General features: G+C 36.2%; 1 protein-coding gene across 1 annotated transcript in view; it reads right to left on the reverse strand.

The window, feature by feature from the left end:
• LOC107283086 (ADP-ribose glycohydrolase MACROD2-like) overlaps positions 1–19,905 on the reverse strand; it is a 97,010-nt gene that overhangs the window by 41,181 nt on the left and 35,924 nt on the right. Inside the window, exons 5-7 of the mRNA XM_015810938.1 lie at positions 13,549–13,614; positions 12,054–12,128; positions 11,513–11,608 (exon numbers count right to left, since the gene is read on the reverse strand). Of these exons, the coding sequence (XP_015666424.1) occupies positions 11,513–11,608; positions 12,054–12,128; positions 13,549–13,614 (237 nt within the window). The remainder of the gene's footprint in view (positions 1–11,512; positions 11,609–12,053; positions 12,129–13,548; positions 13,615–19,905) is intronic.

Genomic DNA, 19,905 nt, shown 5'->3' on the forward strand with positions numbered 1-19,905 from the left:
ACATTTATATCTTAAAAGATTTAAAGTACTATATCTGCCAGTTTTTGAAATCTGTGGATATAGGGTGCCCTGTGCTACTATTACATACTAATCTTACAGAAAAAAAACAAAAGTAGTTAAAACACTGAAATATAGGATTTGTATTCTCAGCAGAATATCAAGGTCAATGTTGTTGTTGTTGTTAGTTGCGAAGTCATGTCCGACCCATCACGACCCCATGGACAAAGTTCCTCTAGGCCTTCCTGTCCTCTACCATCTTCTGGAGTCAAGGCCAATAAGGGGTTTCAATCCCATCTTCAAAAGATTGATCATTCATTCATTCATTCATTTTCCCTTTTGTATTCAGGAAGAAACACTTTGGATGTATTAGGAAGAAAAAAATTCCTTTCTATTCATTGTACTTGCTAAGGTTGAATACACAATAATTGGTAAATTATGGAGTCTTCATGCAAAAATTGATTAATTCTTTAAACAATTTAATTGTCTGACTTGTGCTTAGAAACATTTATGTGGCATACAAAAGTATTGTGATTTTTTCCCCTGAGTTTGCATTTTAAAAATAATGGTATTGCTAGAACTCTTCAAACACTGTACAAAATATTAACAAATCTAACTCAACAATACTAACCAAGGGCATTTGCAAGAAAGGGCAGCAAATGATGAAAGATGCAGCCTAAAATTGTAATACAAATTCCTCCTTTTTTATGCTTGCATTGTGCATGCAAGCACTAAGGTGCAGAGCTTGCACAATAATGTCACAACATGTATTTTGTTATTTTGACAAAAGCTCTGTTTGCTGCCCATGATACTAAGAATACTAAGATACTATTTCCATTTTTAAGCTTCTTTTTTCCATTCGGGGTCTTACATGAATTACTAAATCTCTGACTGACAACTGTCACAAATGCTGTCTTATACCAAATAGCTCAAATTGCATTGCATTAGGAATCTCAAATTGCCAAAACATTTCTCTGTTAAGAATGGCCAATGTTAAGTAGGGCAAAGAGCTACTGGATTGTGTTTTGTCTGTGAAAAAAAGCAGTCAAACATAACAGCATCTACTTCCCTGACACGGATAAAATGTTTTACTTTTCCTGTTCTGTGCTTCTTTTTGTTGTCTGATATCAAAGTAACTTCCATTAAATGAATGTGACAAAACGAGGAAAAAAACCCCTCAGATTGCTTTACTGTTCTTATTCTCAATCACAATATCTCCCCCCAGGCATTTCTTCTAGGCTAAGAAAAACAAACAATATTCAAAACTGCACCTTTTTATTAATATTCAGAACCTCCTCTTTGCATGTAATCTCACCCAATATGCATATAAAGGCACAGAGAAAACAATGAACAAAAATGAGCACATTTTATCTTTTATGCTCTAGGAAGATGTACTCCATTATTTTGTTCTATCAGCTTATAGCTTAGGTCAAGCACAAATGCAACAAGAAGTTACTAACTAATTGGATACTAAAGTACAATTCACTTGGTGGTATTATTGAATAACTGTACCTTTGTCAATCTAGAAATAAATAATTGCTTCCTCAGTGACAAAACAACAGTTTTGTGGCATTGATTCTGATCGTAACCCTAACCTGACCCCTGTCACAAGCTTGCTGATATGACATTATAGAGATTCCTCTACATCCTTCTATAACACTATTATTGAAAAGTTTGTTCTGTAAAGCTGTGCATTTGTCAGAAATATACAGAAGAAATGCTGGCTATTGATGTTGCACCTTTTTGAAACTACCAGAAACAGCAGTGACTTAAGTGTAATTGGCAAGATCAACTCAACTCGTAAATACTAGCCTTAACCAGTAAATTGTCTTATGGAAGATAGTTGTCATACAGATATAATGTTACAGCATTTTATTGAACGGGACACAAAATTCTACTCTTGCCACTTATATTTATTGCAAACAATGCGACGCTTGGAAGAACAGTAACATCTGGGGAAACAAAACAGAAAAGATGACATATCCTTATCCTGTACCTTTTTTTTATTAACAAGTCAACAGATGATCAATATGTATTCTTTAGGAAATGTATAGCTGTGGTTTGGTTCCTGTTATTCTGCTTAGATACTGTCACTGATGAAAATTGGACAGTTCCTCTTTCCTGTCTTGGAATGATCATGCTATAACTGACCTTTAAAAGGCATAACTAAATTTTACTTTGTGTATTTTCTCCCCAAAATAGAGTCTACTACTATAGCACCAGCTGTAAATACAAACAACTTCTTAATTAATAATGAAAGAAAAAATAGGGATTGTAAAAGATTTCAACAGGATTTGAGGGATCCTCCAGTTCAGACTCTAGAGTACATTGCACCACTTAATGAAGTCTGGTAGCATGTGTCTTTCTCTGGTCACAAATCCACTATATATATATTTACTTATAAGAGTATATAGATTTATATCCTGCCTTTCCTCCAGGAACTCAAGGTAGGATACACACTCCTCCCATTTTCCCCAAAACAACCATGTGGAGCAAGTTAGGTTGAAAAGTACTTTAAACAACACAGCACAGCATTTTGTGAGGCATACCTTTGGAAAATAACATTTCTGAAAACAAGACAGTTGTATATTTTAAAACAGCCTACACTGAAGGAATTTATGCTTAAAAGCTTATATGGGGACATTTGCAAAACAAACTATAACATCACAGAAATTTGAGTTGCTTTTGTACTGCTCACAGAATTGATATTTACAACAAGTAATATTAAGTGAAATCGCTCAGGCCATTTCCATATGTTAGACAAAATTGCAAAATAAAACTTGCTTTGTTTTTTTACAGATATTATAAAAACTATTTTAAAAAACCCTGATGGAGCAGAATATTGACCCACTTACACAGACGTAAAATGGATTTCTACCAATTCCCAGAGCAATAAATCAGAAAGGGAGTAAATCAAAATTAAAATACCAAAAACAGTACAAACTGGATCAGAATAAAAAGCACATGGGAAGATTTGTATAAAGTCAAAAAAAACAACTACAAAGTTTCAATTCAAGGATTGTCAAGTGATTTGGGTTAATTTACATAGACACAGAAACCAAATACATATTTCCGTCTCAGTGGCATACATGCCATTCATTCTTTCTGAAAGCAATTTTAGGTTTCAAGAAAATCACATCAATTAAAATGGAGAAACACAGTGTTTCCTGGAATCAAAGAAATAACACACAACACAACAAAAATAATGGCAATGGTTATGAAGAGAAAAGAAAATCAATAAAAGATTCAGTTCAAATGATTATAAATTATATTATGGGCTCTCAGGATGTGTATTCATGTTTGATCTATTTTGCCCTATTCATGTATTCAAAGTTAATTAACAGTAAGGTGATATTTTGATGACAGCAAAATAAATTCTTCTATGCCCATAAAGAAAATATTGCAATAGGGAACCAAGAAAACTTGAACAGATGTTGTATAGAAAAACTTGCATCAAATAGCAACTACCTAATGTAACGTGGGAACTGAAACTTGTTTTGGTGCCTTGCCTTCTTGACTCAAACTAAATTATTCCAAGGAGGAGGAGGAGGAGGAGGAGGAGCAGGAGGAGCAGGAGCAGGAGCAGGAGCAGGAGGACTACAACCAAACTAAAATAAGAGAAAAACATAGGACCAGGGATGGTGTTATGCATCTCCCCACCACCTGCTCTTCTTTCCAAATTGCACATTGGCCAAGTCTATTCCATGTCATTCTTATCTAGCATTTCTATTCTAACATGAAGAATTTTTCTTTCACAGAATCACTTATTTGTCTCATTGCTTTGCACTGCATACTTGGAAAGAACATTTTATTCCTGTTAATGTAATGAATGTCCATTAAGTCCTCAGTCCAGTTATTTTAATATGCCCTTTTGGCTCCTGGAAGGAATTTGCATTCTCTCTGCTTGTTGCTAGCTTTGAGATCAGTAGTAGTGTTGGTCAAAAATCAAACCTAGACTTCATGAGAAATATCAAACTAAAATCTTACATTCTACTTTTTAAAGCAAGTAATAGCCTGCTTTTGTTTGTTCTTTGCACAGTTGCTGCTAAAATTAGTGACTTCCTTGCTTCTTTTAGAACACAATTCTTAACTATGTCCAATAAAAGCTTAAGATATTTCATCTCATTTTCTTTTCTGCCTAAAAACTGAATATCTGAAGTTTGGCCGTATGCTGTGTATCTTTTTAAGCTTCTTTTTCTAACCGGAAAAGGAAACTATTTTTTCTTTACCTTTTGCAATAGAGAATAATGACAAAACTTTTTGCTCTGTATCCCTTCTTTTTATCTCTTATTCTATCCATTTCGACTCCATACCTGTCATCCAGCTTCTTTCAGCCTGCAATGGTAATCCAAGTCCATTATTTCCTACCACTTCAATAACTTCTTCCATTCCTTATTGAACAAGCATAATTTTCTTTGCTCTTTAAAAATTATTAATAAGGCTGATTGATCCAGTATGGCACAGGAGAAAAAACAAACAAACTAGTGGCTCCTGAATCACATGTAAATCCTAAATGTCTTTCTTGGAGCCTCCAGATCATCCATCCATTCAGTTGCATTACTGATGACAAATCACTAAAACTTGTATGTGATTTATGGTTCATTTTGGCAGAAAAATATATCAGTCTATCTCAGGGGTAGGCAACCTTGGCTCTTTTATGACTCGTGGACTTCAACTCCCAGAATTCCTGAGCCAGCCATGCTGAGGGAAAAGGGAGAGGTTTCCATGCTGAGCCATGCTGGCTCAGGAATTCTGGGAGTTGAAGTCCACGAGTCATAAAAGAGCCAAGGTTGCCTACCCCTGGTCTATCTGGTTGCTCACTCATGATTCTGGAGGGCCACGTATAAGCTTTCTTTTATGTTTAAGGTACCAAGCAAACATATGTCAGGCACCCCCTGTGTCCAATGGAGCTTTCCAAAAGTCCCATTCCTGGACATTTTAGTGACATTATGGTTATGATCCTACTCTTTTCTTAAGTACATCTGTCAGTCACTGAAAGGTTGCCCATCCCTGTATGACACACTATGCATACACATAGCTGTATGCCCATCATGCATCTACTTATATGCCCATGCTTTTTCTTCTACATTAGATTTGCTTCTTCCTGCCTTTTCATAAAATAAATGTATGTGTTCTATTTAAACTTGAAAGACCGTCTGAGCTAAATCTCACCTGTCACTTGAACATGAGAGGTTGCTGAGCACTTCTCCTGTCATTTATGAGTTTTGTAAGAATTTTAGAAGGAAGAGTACTGACGCTTTTGAATTTTGGTGTTGGGGAAGACTCGTAATAATTCCGCGGACAGCCCACAAAAGAAATCAATGGATACCCCCATTTACTATCACCTGGTTAGGTTTTAAAGCACAGACATTATTTATTAAATTTATATGACACCCATCTTATCGTTGGAGAGACTCTTGGCAGCATATAAATTGAATTAATAATTAATGCATAAATGAATTCTGTCTCTTACCTTCTCCCATCCCCACTGGATTACTTGGCTTACTTTTTGGTTAATTAAAAAAAAATGGCACAGTCATTCATTTTCAAGGGGATAAATCATTTTTACAAGACCAGAATAAGAACATTTTTCAAAAAATAAACATACATTTTTCTTTCCCTCTCTGCAGACTAACCTATGAATATTAGTAAAGTTTGAAATACAATACAGACCTATAATATAATATTACTGCTATTCATCTGTGTATTGGAATCAGCAGTATTTTTTACTCCGTCAATCAAGAAACAGAGCAGGCACTTTTCAAAGCAAAACACTTCATTAGAAGAAAATATTCTTAAATATTTTCAGTCAAGCACTTGGCCAGGTGGGTGAGTGGGTAGGGTACTGAAAAGAAATGGAAACCACAGCAAGTTCCATTGTAATCAATCATCAGTGAACCATGGGAAAAGATCCTATGTACATGTTTCTTTAAGACGTAAGAATTAATTTGCAGTACTTTTCATTCAGTCTTTCAAAAAAAAAAGACTAACAAAATGTCGTGGTGGTTGTTTTTTTTTACTTAATTATGGAGCCATTTGTCAGAATACTTTTAGATGGAAGACTCTGAACATAGCTGCCAAACCAAGACTAGACTTTCAGTCCTCTACTTCAATGTTTTTCTGTGCCTCTCTAAGTTTCTATATCAAATAATTTCTTCCTTTTATGGAGCTCATTAATTTAGGTATTTTCCACCCATTCAGAGTTCAGCTTTGAAACACCTGGATGGGTTCTGCAGGTTTTTGTTCACAAACCATGCACTCAAATATTCATTCTTGCATACTTCCCTCTCACTTATAGTATAAGCAGTTCTATTTATAGCTCATGTGGTCAGATACTTTTTCAGTCATGTCACTACTTTCCAATGGCTTATGTTCATAATAGACAAATTGTTAGGGACGAGGAGACTATATCGTTAATACAGTATTTTATGAATGTGAAAAGGGCTTGTGGGTTTGATTTTTGGTCTTGAAACACTCTGGTGCTTTTGAGGAAAGACCTGTGAGTGGGTAGCAAATAAAATCTTTAATTGATCAGTTTGGAAGGGGAGGGGTGAAGGAAGGATGATATTTGATTAGTTGATTTGATTGGCAGACATCCCAGAGGTTTGTGCCTCTGGAAGCAAAGGGAAAACAGGATAGGATATCAACCAATATTAAATTAATTTTATTTTAAACCCCATTAGAAAGGTTCAGATAATGGAACAAACGTCTCACTTGGAAAGAGTCGTTTTAATGTTCAAAAATTCATATTGGGTTTATGCTAATCAAAATGCAGTTTGTTGTAACTCTGAATGAAAATGGGCAGGTTCAGCACTAATGACACAGATTATGCAATATTTATTCCTTGACTTCCTCTTCAGTATCTCACTGAGAAGGTGTTCTCTGAGTGTTAAATGGGAAATCCTAATCCTGTCTACTTAGATAAATATCCAAGGAAGATAAGTGAGACGTGCTTCTCCATCAATAAAAAATATATTTGCTAGAGGGGACAAGTCTTCCTCAGAGGCCCACAAATGTCTGCAGTTGTAACTCTATGAAACCAAGTGCTTTTAGCAAAGCAAGCGTGGTTTAATTCCTCACAACTTGACAATAGAAAAATTGCACCAATTCTCAGTGTTTATTTATTGCTTGCTTCAGTTAGCCTAAATATAATACAGAGTCCTGATAGCAACTTTTGCAGCAGATCTGGTAATTCAGATATGTAGTCCTGCTAATAATTTTCCCCTTAAAACATTCTTAGATATTTATGTTTTGTTTATTCACTTGTAATATTTGTAGTGTGTCCCACCCACAAGACTCTGGGCAGCATACGCTGAAGCATGCATGTTTGAAAAATAAACAAAAAGCAATCAAGGTGGAACAGAACAAAAACAAATGTACATTGCAAGAGAACACCCCCAGTTAATCAGGACTTAACAGCACAATTAAAATACAATGACCTTACTATCTTGCAGAATCCCAAGAGGAAGATAGCTAAACAACCTCCATGGAAAGCATGTTCCAGAGCATGAGATATAGAAAAGGTCTGCTACTGGTCCTATATACCTCCCAGGGAAGGAGAAATCTCAGCAGGCCCTCTTAGACTGGATGGCAGAATCAACTATTGGAAAGAGGTGCCTAATGTAAGCCAAGGTTATATCGACAGGGTCAGCTTTACACAAGTTTTGATAAATAAGAAAAGATCTAGTATTGTGTTCTGAGTCATCATCAAAAACAATAAAATCGGTGATCTGTTTTTTTTATTGCACATGCATTCTGGGACTCATTTCACCAATACTGTTGTGATCATAACTAGAATGTTCTTCCTGCGCCAACTCAGAAAGCTCAGATTGCCCAAGGAGCTGCTGATACAGTTCTATAAAGGAATTATTAAGTTTGTCATTTCCACCTCTATAGCTGTCTGGTTTGGCACAGCAACCTAACAAGACACAGACTTCAACAGATAGGACTGCAGAAAAAAATAATTGCAACCAGCCTGCCTTCCATTGAGGAACTGTATACTACACAAGCAAGAAAGAGGGCTGTGAAAATATCTACAGACCCCTCACATCCTGGACATAAACTGTTTCAACTTCTTCCCTCAAGACGACACTATAGGGTATTGCATGCCAAAACAACCAGACACAAAGACAGTTTCCCCCCCTATGCCGTCACTCTGCTAATTCCCACAACACTGTCTATGCCCTAGGATGTCAAACCATCTAGTAGGGCTGTATTACCCATTATCCTTCTCATCTTTTCATCTTTCCTATTACCTATTTTCTTAGCTTCTTATGACTATAACTTTGATTCTCATGGTTTATACTGATTGCCTTTATTTAGTATCCTATTATGATTTATGTTGTTTACTTATTTAGTATCTTATGGCTATCATTAAGTTTGTATCTTATGATTTATAATAATTCTATTTTATGGTTATGTTCATGATTTATCACATGTTGCTTGTATGTACAGTGAGAGCTTATATACCAGAGACAAATTGTGTCCAATCACACTGGGCCAATAAAGAATTCTATATTCTATATTCTCTTGCTAAGATATATTTAAGCAAATCCATAATATACAATAACAGTTGTTTGTAATAGACTCTGTCTCTACAAACTCTCTCAAGCTTTGCTGAGGCAACTCCATACTATGTATAGAGTCAAAACTTTTATTTGGATCCAAAGATGTGGTAGGCAAGCAGAAAGGCACTTCTTACTAAGCAAAGTAAACCAATTCAAACATTCCATCACATAGAAAGAGTCCCTCAACTCCAGGCTGGGAAAAGTCAGGGAGCAACAGTGTATTAGCTGAATTGGATACTTCTATTCAGTCTGGAAAATTCAGAATGGCCAAGTTTCAATTTCCAGAAACCTGAAATAAAGGACTATAAGCAATACAACTTAAATCCTGCTGGAATAGAACACAATAGCCTAAAATCATAAGGCATCCATTTCTCCCTCCCTCTCTCTCTTCTCTTTCTGTCTACCTAATTCTATAACAATTCTGGGTAGCATACAATGAAATCAATCCTAAAATACAATTAAAAACCCAGATGTTTAGAATAAATAAAGAATATTAATAAGGGATAATAAAGAATATTCTATTTTATTCTAAAAACAATAATGTAAAAGCAATAAAACCCTTAGTACCTGCCACTTACTCTAACTCAAAACCTGGGGGAAGGGTCAAATTTTCAGGACACTTTTTAACATGGCCAGGGTAGGGTGTGGGTATATTTGGAGATAGGAGATGTTCCAGAGGGCAGGTGCTGCAAGAGAGAAGGCATGCTTTTTAGATCCCGACAGATGTCACTGCGTAATGGAAGGGATCTATGCAGCTCACTTCTGCTGGATTGTATAAGCTGAGCAGAAACCATAGAAAAGAGATTACATAATTAATTATATCTAAAATATGTAAAATATATTAATTGCCTCCAATGTTATTTTTATTTAACTCTTCAGTGATAAACTCTTCCTAGTGATCCAGTTTTAGCACCCAAAATGAAATGGAGTAATTAGCCAATCTCTAGTTTACAGCTCTACAGTATGATCCAAAGCAGGGCTTTTCAACCAGTGGTACGGGTACCACTTGTGGTACATTGGCACATGGCAGGTGGTACGCGACCATCCTAGAAAAGTGGTAGCGGAGGAGGGGAATGAGCTGAACCAGTGGCAGCACCACACAAGCCTGAGCAAGAGATGGCTGGAGCTGCAGGGCTGTCAGGGCTCAGTGGAAGTGCCAGGATCAGTACCAGGCTCCAGCTGGAGCTCGGCACTGATCCTGGTGCTTCTGCTGAGCCCACAAGAAGCACCAATCAGCTGGAATGTTGCAGCCTCTCCAGGGTCTTGTGATTTACATTCAGATGCTTGGCAACTGATTCATATTTATGACGGTCAAAGTGTCCCAGGGTCATGTGAAGTGACCAAAACCTGCTGCAACCACCCAGCCATTGTAACTTCGAACAGTCACTAAGCGAACTGTTGTAAGTCGAGGACTACCTGTACTTTATCACTTTTTTCCCTTTTTTTTTGGTCATCAAGTTTTTGACACCTTGCTAGGCGACTGGTGGTACTCGGATGTTGCCATATCTTAAAAGTGGTACAATGGGTGAAAAGGTTGAAAAGCCCTGATCCAAAGGTATCAGAGGAGATGCAAAGAGTTGTCCATTTTTCTGATGCAAGTTAAGATAACTGTGTCTGCACTTGCCAAATATGAGATGCTTCAGCAAGAGAACCCTAAATTGTACATTGCAGATAAAGGGGACCCAAACATCAGTTTTTCATTTGAGAGCAGTCTCTTATTTTTAGAAAGAGAAGATGCCAAGAAAACCAACAAATTAATCAATCAACCAACCAACCTCGCTATCTGTCGAAAGGAGGATTGGACATTAACTTTTCAAATACTCCATATCTGAATCTTAGATAGAACAGATGGTGAAATATAATGCCCCCACTGGGTGTTAAATGCAAACTGTAAGGGACAGAAAAGTGTTAGAAGGAAAGGTACAAATAATGAAAGTACATTTGATTTGCCTTGCTTCTGATGAGGCATAAAACAAAATGTAAATAATTTCTGTGCAGAGGAAATTAGCATAATGGTTTTGGCATTTGCAGCTTGAATGAGTTTGCATTCCCTAAGCTAGCTCTGCAAAAAAAAAGTAAAAGAAAAGAAAAGAATAACACCATTTACCTGGATTTGCAGGAAGGATTATATCAATTCTATTATCACTGTCAGTAATGAAACACAACTCTGATACCATTAACATCAGGCAGAATAAAGAAGGTGTGATTAGTCTCAACTTGGATTTGCAATGCAATAAAAAAAATGAAAATGTTGTGAAGCTGGATATGCGCAGTGAAGAAGGTAAGTGCTATAACTTAAGTTTCCAATGTAGAAAAGTGTCAATATTACGAATATGGGTTTGCAATTAAACCATCGTCTCTGTAAATTCATTGTTACAAAGCTATAATTAGCAATGACCTGGATTTTCAGTAAAGACCATGGCTAATTTTTATTTTAAATTATTTAATCTCTGTATAAAAGGAAGTCCTTGTTCTTAAAAGTAAGTGCTTTACAATTAGGGAATGTCCATTTGATGACAAACAACAATTGCATAGAACCAATGGGCATAAGCTAGACACATGTATTCCATGCAAATGAACTTTAAAAAAAAAAGTCCTCATAATGGAATTGTCAACTGGGTCCTTAATACATCCCAAGAGCTTAGCAAATACTCTACTCTTCTAATTAGAATACTATTTATTTTCCCTAAATAATTTTGAATCCATCTCAGAAAATCTTTTTTTTTAATCCTTATTGTCCTGTATTTTGCAGAAGGAAGGAAGGAAGGAAGGAAGGAAGGAAGGAAGGAAGGAAGGAAGGAAGGAAGGAAGGAAGGAAGGAAGGAAGGAAGGAAGGAAGGAAGGAAGGAAGGAAGGAAGGAAGGAAGTCATGCTTTACATGCCTATCAACCAAAGGAGAAATGTAATTCACATCAAGTTTGCTATCTTACATTTACACACCATCTTACCTTTATCTTGTCCTTTGCTCTCTTGATTAGTTTTATCTACTTCAGGACCTTGAGATTTCTCTTCCTTTATTGTCTCCTCCTGAGTTATCAAAGTATCTGAAAAGAGGTATTGGGGGAGATTATACAGAATAGTGGTCGGGAGATACCATTAGTATAACTTTACAACATTTTTCTCAAATAGTACACCACATGGTAATAAGGGTTATACTAGGTAGCATGTTGCTTTAGTGAATCCAACTAAAGATCGTGTATAGAAAAGATGGTTGGACTATTCAGTAAAACCTAACAGGATTTAACAGACACAGCAAGGGGAATAATACATATTTCCATAAAACTATTTTAGTAGTAGAAATTCTCTGGAATATACAATTATTATTCCTTGTTCAGGGTCCCAATCTAGAATCTAAAGAAGACATTTGTTCCCCAGATCTATATTTAAATACTACTCATAATTAAAAATAATTTTTCAAATGGTATGGACTTTATAAATAAATGATTGACTATTTTGAACATTTCCTCCCTTCTTTTGAACAAAAACTACCTTCAGCTTCCATGGAAGAGATCTGAGAATCTGCCTGAGTATTCATTTCAACTTCTGAGGAATCATCTTGCAGTCCTATTGTATTAAAGAATGGAAAATGATGTCAGTATGACACTAATGTGCAGTTTTAATTTAAGAAATTTTTAGCGATAAAAAGGCCACCTTATTTCACTGAAAGGAAATTGTTCTTCTATTTAAGACAGCCATACAGGAAGATAGACATAAAGATGCAAAATGTCCGCACACTGCCCAGTTCCTACTCTGATAACTAGGGGAACTGAAATCAATTCAATAAATGAGTATGTGTGTCTGTCACAGAGTTATAAAGAGGGACTAGGTTATCTCCAGTGCTATTGTTCTTTTTTTACCCAGATTCAGGACAGAGAGAAACAAATGCATGCCACATGCCCTTCTCTAGAAAAGCAGGGCTGGTGAAAAAAAATGGTGTTAATTGATACTGAAAAAGAAGAATATTTGTAGCTCAGGGTTGAAATGAAGGGTCCTTGGTGATCTCTGAGCTTGACTGTTTTCTTGCAGATGTTTCATTACCCAAACTAGATAACGTCATCATGCTAGTGAATTGAATTAATGACTATTGGATAAAATGAATTCTCTGTAAATTAATGGTTTGCAAAATCATTTTATTCCCTACCTGCACAGAAATATTTCACATACAAACTATTGTACTTCAGAGAGGGGAGGAGAAGCTATCTGGGCTCATGCATGTTTCATTATCATTTTAGCCATTGTCTGTCCACTGCAGGATGAAGGCCTTTTCCACATGTTTCCAATCTATATGGTCCTGAGCTTTTTTCATGCATCCTTATTGTGTCCTAAGTACCATTTAGTTCATGACACTTTCTCTCTAAGGCATCTATAGGCTTGGCCTGTTTGGTGGCCGATAGAAGCCTTTGTGTTGGGCTGCAAATACAAGGGACCCTCTCCAATCTTACTGTAGAGCAAATCTCACAGAATTCAGTATCTTTTACTCTCAGGTAAGTTTTGCACAGGAGTTTCAGCCTTATTCAGTTAGCATGCTAGCTTCATTCTCATTTCGTTTCCATCCGTATTGAGAAGTTGACAAAGGGTAACAAAGAGAAGGAAGGGTGATTGTATCTGTCCCTATGGACTTATGATAATAGCAGCTTCTTCTCTTCTTTTGCTCGGCTTCATTTCAGTCACTTTCGCTAGTTGCCTTTCAACTGTCTCCTGTTCACTTTCTTTATTCTCAAAGCATGTAAGATGACCCCATTCTTAAATCACATTTGGGGAGAAAAACTCATCTTCATTTCTAATAAATATGATATTGATTAGAACAAAATTAGAGATTACACCACCAAAATTGATTACTGAATTTTTGGGGTGTTGCTCTTAGCCATGTATGAAATATGTTGATTTAAGATGTGAAGAGGCAAATTGATTTTATTAATGAAAAGAACCAGTGATCCCATCAAACTATTCATTATGATTTTGTAAAGGATTTTAAAAGACATACCATCAGCTTGATCTTCTTCACAGGTTGCATGAGGCACTGGATTATGCTCTTTTATAGCTGGGGATTCTACAGAAAAATAAAACAAGTAAAATGACATTGTTTCTCTATAGATATTCTGAGCACTTTTTATGAACCCTCATTGCTTTAAAGGTATTTAAAATAATTTTCAAAATGTTTGTTTGATTGATATTATATTACATTAAGTTACAATGAATACAAGCTTTGTATTTTTAATATACAAACCACAAACAAATTTAGAAACACACTTAGATTATATTCTTCTTCATCTATTTCACTTTAATAGAATTTGCAATCATATTCATTCTCCTGAAATTTTGAAACATCTCGTGATTAAGCAAAAACTCAAAATAAGGATTATGCAGATAACAAAAACGGTACTTGATCCTAGGATTGCCAAGGTAGGGATGGTATAGTCTTGGTGATTTCACAAATAACTCTTTCCCTAATAATAGAATGAACTGAGTTTTACATGGAAAATAAAATGTAACCCATAGACCCTTGTATTTTGGAACAATTCACTCTGGACAAAAATAATTCAGCATCATGACTTGGGTGGTCTTGTCAACATTCAGATGGTCTCCTTAAAGGAGGAAGCCACCATGCTCTCCTTTTCCTTCCCTGGAAATCATTTCAGGCACAACAGGTAAAGACTTCTGACATGTTATTTTTCCAATTCTAAATAAACCAGAGGGGGGGGGAGGTCTCTATTCCATGCTTATGCTACAATTTACCTTTTCTTCCACCACATGGAAAAAAAATCCTGTCATTTCTAGAAATAGGCAGTTTAGAAAAGGAGGCTTGGCTTTTACTCTCTATAAATAAACCACTGAGTAAACTTCACAATCCAGGAATAACTGTCTAGGTACGTAAAGAAATGTTATGCAGAACAAACTCCTCCAAATACAGCATCCGGCACTGGATATGTAGTAGTCCTTGCTTGATCAGCTCAACACGCAAAACCCATGCTTGAAGGAATGAAGCCATGCTTGAAGGAATGAAGATGGGAATCAAAAGAAGGAACTAAATCTGAATCCTCTTATCCCAGCTTCTGTGTACTTTTGTCCAAAAAATGCAAAATCCCTGTATTGAAGGTATTGTTCCTCTCCTTTAAGAGAAACTATACACTGTGATGAAGATGGGAGTCTCACAGTAAATGAGAATCTCGGATTGACTTTCCTCCTTTTGAAACTTATCCATCTCCATATATCTCATGGTTTTTCCTAACATAGAGACTTGGAATTCCATTCCAGTTACCCAAGCTAATGACAAGAAATGGTGTAGTTGAAATGTAAAATACCTGGAGAAGACCAAATTGCCATTCCTAATGTATATGATTTATTAAATAATAGACTCAATATTTATGGTAGCTATTGTAATGGTATGCAATCTATGCAATAAAAGGTGTTGTTCTTTCAAAACATCAGCCTTAATGCTATTTTATCTCTAGCTGGGTCGCATCCATACTGAAACTTGGAGTAACTTCCATAAATCCATGTTTATTAAAGTTTATCTAGCACTAAGCAATGAACTAAAGAATAGCATGAAAGTAACAGCTTCCAAAGGCTGCCAAATACAATCTTTGTGGGATGTAGGGGAAACCTGGGCAGTTAACATCTGATCAAAGTTTAATAATCTGTAAAATGGGAATGCATCAAAAGTTGGTGATTTTAATTAATTGTAAATAATTCCCCAAGGCAAATATTTAATTACCTACACAGCATGTTCAAAGACAAAGTCAAAAGTTGAAGTAGAACTCAAGTATACATATTTTTAAAATCATTTGTCCTTAAGCTTCTCAAATTAATCCACAGAATGATTTGCTGAATGTAAAATGTAAAAATGCTTTCTGCCAATACTATCAAAATGAGAGAGGGAAAGAGACTTTTGAATTAAACCACGGAAGCAGAAAAAGCTAGGCAATTTAAACAATCCTGATTAACAGTATGCTACAAACAGGGAACAGGTGTACAGCAGAAAGGTGCCTGCAGAGCAAAGAACTTCAGACTATTCATGCAAGCCAAGCCACAGAAAAGGGAAAGAAAAAAGAAAAAAGAAAAAAGAAAGAAAGAAAGAAAGAAAGAAAGAAAAGAAACCAGAATCTCATTAAATAATCAGTAAAATGATGTACCTTGTTCCAAATTTATCAGTTCACATTAGGCATTTGCTAATAACTGGGCACAACACTAGGAACTAGAATAGACATTAATTTACATTTTGTTCAGCAGCAAGGAGATCCAAATTATAAAAAAAAAATCTTTTTCTGCTGAAGCTAGTATTGCCAGTATTTAGTATGATCTCTGTTTTTTTATTGTTTCTAGGTCAACAGTAATAAACCATTCAATATAAATAAGCAAGAATCAAACAAATTAAAAAAAATAATTTTACATAATACTTGTAGATATAATTACATTTTTGGTGCCCTACAGGTGTAGTCCTCAACTAACAACCATTTGTTTAGTGACTGCTCAAAGTTACAATGGCACTGAAAAAAATGATTTACATGTGATCCTTGCACTTATGACTGTTGCAGCATCCCCATGGTCACGTGATCAAAATTTGGGGAGCAATGGCATTGAGCACTTAGACTTGTATACCACCTCCCAGTGCTTTACAGCCCTCTCTAAGCAGTTTACAGAGTCAGCGTATTGTCCCCAACAATCTGGGTCGTGATTTTACCGATCTCAGAAGAATGGAAGGCTGAGTCAACCTTGAGCCGGTGAGAATTGAACTGCCGAACTGCTGGCAGCCAACAGTCAGCAGAAGTAGCCTGAAGTACTACATTCTAACCACTGCACCACCAGGGCTCTTGGCAACCAGCATGTATTTATGACGGTTGCAGTGTCCCAGGGTCATGTGATTATCATCATTTGCAACATTCTCAGCCAGCTTCTGTCATGCAAAGTCAATGGGGAAAGCCAGATTTGCTTAATGACAATGTGCTTAAAACTTAACAATGTTTACTTGCCTTCCAGTAGTGTTCAACATTTAAGATGGCAGTATGTCAGAGGAGAAATTATACTTAGTGGTGAAGATTTCTTTCATATAGGTTAACAGTCTTGGACTGATTGGCAAAGTTGGAATCACAGGCTTGCCTCAACTGCACAGACTGGAGTATTTTTGAAGCTGCTTCAGCAGACTTGGATGAACTCACTGATACTGCGATATCTGTTTTTGTGAGGATATGTGTGCCGACCAAGAGTTTTGGCATATACAGTAATAATAAAAGTTCAGAGCTAAGCTCAAGCAGCTACGTCGTGCCAAAGAGGAAGCCTATAGGAATGGAGACATGATGCTATACAATCAGGCCAGGAATATATTAACAAGGAAGATCGGGGCAGCAAAGAGAAGATACTCTGAAAAGCTGAGGAATCAGTTGTTGGCAAATGAACTTGCAAATGTGTTGAAAAGCCTGAAGAATATCGTTGGCTACAGTAGATCTCCCTCCCTTATTGGAGAAAAATCACGAACTGGCAGATGACCTGAATGTGTTCTATTGTAGGTTTAAGAGGAGATCGCTGTCAACTATCGCTATCCTCCCCATCTCAAATACACCAACAGTAGCCAAATCTCCTTTACCTATCTCCATCCCTCTGGGCCTCCCTCCACTAGTGATCCTAAAAAAAGATGTGAGAGGAAAAGCACCAGGCTCAGATGGAGTAACTCCTTCTTGCTTGAAAGTCTGTGCTGATCAACTGACTCCCATCTTCACCCACATCTTTAATAACTCACTAGAGGTGTGTTTTGTTCCTTCTTGCTTCAAATGCTCTACTGTCATCCTGGTTCCCAAGAAACCCTCCATCCGGTTGCTCTGAAATCTGTAGATTTGAAAACCTTTGAAAAGTTAGTGCTGGCCTCACCTGAGAATCATCATGAATCTACTGTTAGACCTCTTGTAGTTTGCCTACCATGCAAATAGATTGGCAGCTGATGCTGTCAATATGGTACTGCACTATATCTTGCAACATCTTGAATCCCCAGGGACTTATGCAGGGATGCTTGGCATTCAATACTATCATTCCAGAAATTCTTCACTCTAAGCTGATTCAACTAGCTGTGCCTGTCCATACTTGTAGGTGGATTATAAACTTTTTGACAGACAGAAAGCAACAGGTGAAGCTAGGGAAATCACATTGAATACCCAAGCAACTAGCATAGGTGCCCCTCAGGGCTGTGTGTTCTCTATTACTCTTTTCTCATTGTACCAATGATTTCATCTCTAAGGCTCGCTCTCTTAAAGTACTGAAGTTTGCAGATGACACAACAATCATTGGTTTCATTCGAGATGGTGATGAGTCTTCATATAGACGGAGGTTGAACAACTGGCCTTGTGGCGCAGTTGGAACAATCTGAAGCTGAACATGCTTAAAACTGTAGAGATGAGATGGATTTTTAGGAGGAGCCCTCCTATTCTACCACCTCTTACTATACTAGACCACACAGTATCAACAGTAGAGTCCTTCAAGTTTTGGGGTTCTATAATCTCCCAGGATTTGAAATGGACACCTAATGTTAGAGATATCATTAAAAAGGCACAACAAAGAATGGCTGTATTACTATTATCCTTCTCAAGTTTTCTACTACCTTCTCTTGTTGTTATTATTATGATTATTATTACTCTGTTATTTTGCACGTACATCGAAAGCTTCTGTAATGGAGACAAATTCCTTGTGTATCTAATCATATCTGGCCAAATAAAGTATTCTATTCTGTTCCACTATTGTTAGGTTTAATGTATTAATTGGGCTTTTATGCATAAAGGACTTAATGAATATTTTCTGAAGTAGGAACATACATATCTTTGCCTTGCATGAGCTGATCCACCTAGTGTGTTGATCTATTTCAGCTGGAATAGCTTTCTGGGCCTTATAGAACTTTATCAGATATTCTTTAAACTGCAGTTTCCAGCAAATGAACTTGTAAAATGTGATATACATATCAAGTATATAACTTCCATAGTTGCATATCGTTCAAAATGATGACCATATGTCCTTTTTCCTTTCAATGCTGGAGGGTTATTTTAATTTGGGAGGGGAGAGTATTGTCCATCAGTAACTTGGAGCAGATCTTTGTAATATAATATAATTTCATTAAGTGAAGATAAAATTGCAAATCAGATATTAGTGAAATAACATAGAATTATACTTCATGTAAAGCTATGAGGATTTTCCATTTTATTTTTTCACATATGTCATGTTTTAAAGAAAATAACCCCAGAGAGTTAAGGCTATGTTATTTAAGCTGCCAAGACAGGTATTACATTGATATGCAGATTCTGACTTTCAAAATCCTTAAGGTCAAGTCTGTATTGAAGACTCTCCTCCTCAAATGCAAATATTAAATCAAATATTCAAGCCTAAGGATAGATTTACTTTTCAGATTAACCAGCAAAAAATAAAGGAAGGTAGCAAGCCCAATTCATAAAGAAAGTCCAGTGGCTGGAAAATGTGAGACAAGTGTTAAAAAATAACTAATTATATAGGGGGGGAAAGGATGTTCTTAATACAATCCGGTCCAAAACAGACACATGTACATGTACACACACACACCACACACACACACACACACACACAGAGAGACAGACACATATCTTATAGGAAAGTTTTAAAAATGTAAGTGACTGCTTAATAATGCTAGAGTACTGAGTATTTCTAAATGAAAATACAATTCTGACTCTTGAAAACATTGATTTTGAGTAATTTTTATACACACATCCTTAAATGTAGAAAAACTAGGCATCTATCTTTCTCTCTTCTCTTCAATGCTTATTTATTATCAGAAGCATAATAACTGTGAGGTATTAGTCCAAAAAAGTAGGATGATTCCAAGGTCACTCAATGGATTAAAATCTGATTCTTCCCAATGTTTTTCTGATATTCTATATCAGATATTCTATATCAGATAGCAATTCTATCATAAGGGACAACTATTAGTGGAGAACAATTTTTTTTAGTAGAATGCAATATCCTTCACCAATCAGATAAATATAATGCATATCACCAATCTAGTCCCTTCTCTATTTCATAGCAGAATGATGTGGTAATTGTTCTCCATTTAACAACAACAACAACAACAACAACAACAACAACAACAACAACAATAATAATAATAATAATAATAATAATAATAATAATAATAATAATAATAATAATAATAAAGTTGGAAGGGACCTTGAAGGTCATCTAGTCCAACCCCCTGCTCAGGCAGGAAACCCTACACCATTTCGGACAAATGGCTGTCCAGTCTCTTCTTAAAAACTTCCAGTGTTGGAGCATTCACCGCTTCTGGAGGCAGGTTGTTCCACTGGTTAATTGTTCTAACTGTCAGGAAGTTTCTCCT

Source organism: Protobothrops mucrosquamatus, unplaced genomic scaffold, assembly GCF_001527695.2.
Source record: "Protobothrops mucrosquamatus isolate PMUCROS unplaced genomic scaffold, P.Mucros_1.0 scaffold_45, whole genome shotgun sequence".
Classification (NCBI taxonomy): domain Eukaryota; kingdom Metazoa; phylum Chordata; class Lepidosauria; order Squamata; family Viperidae; genus Protobothrops; species Protobothrops mucrosquamatus.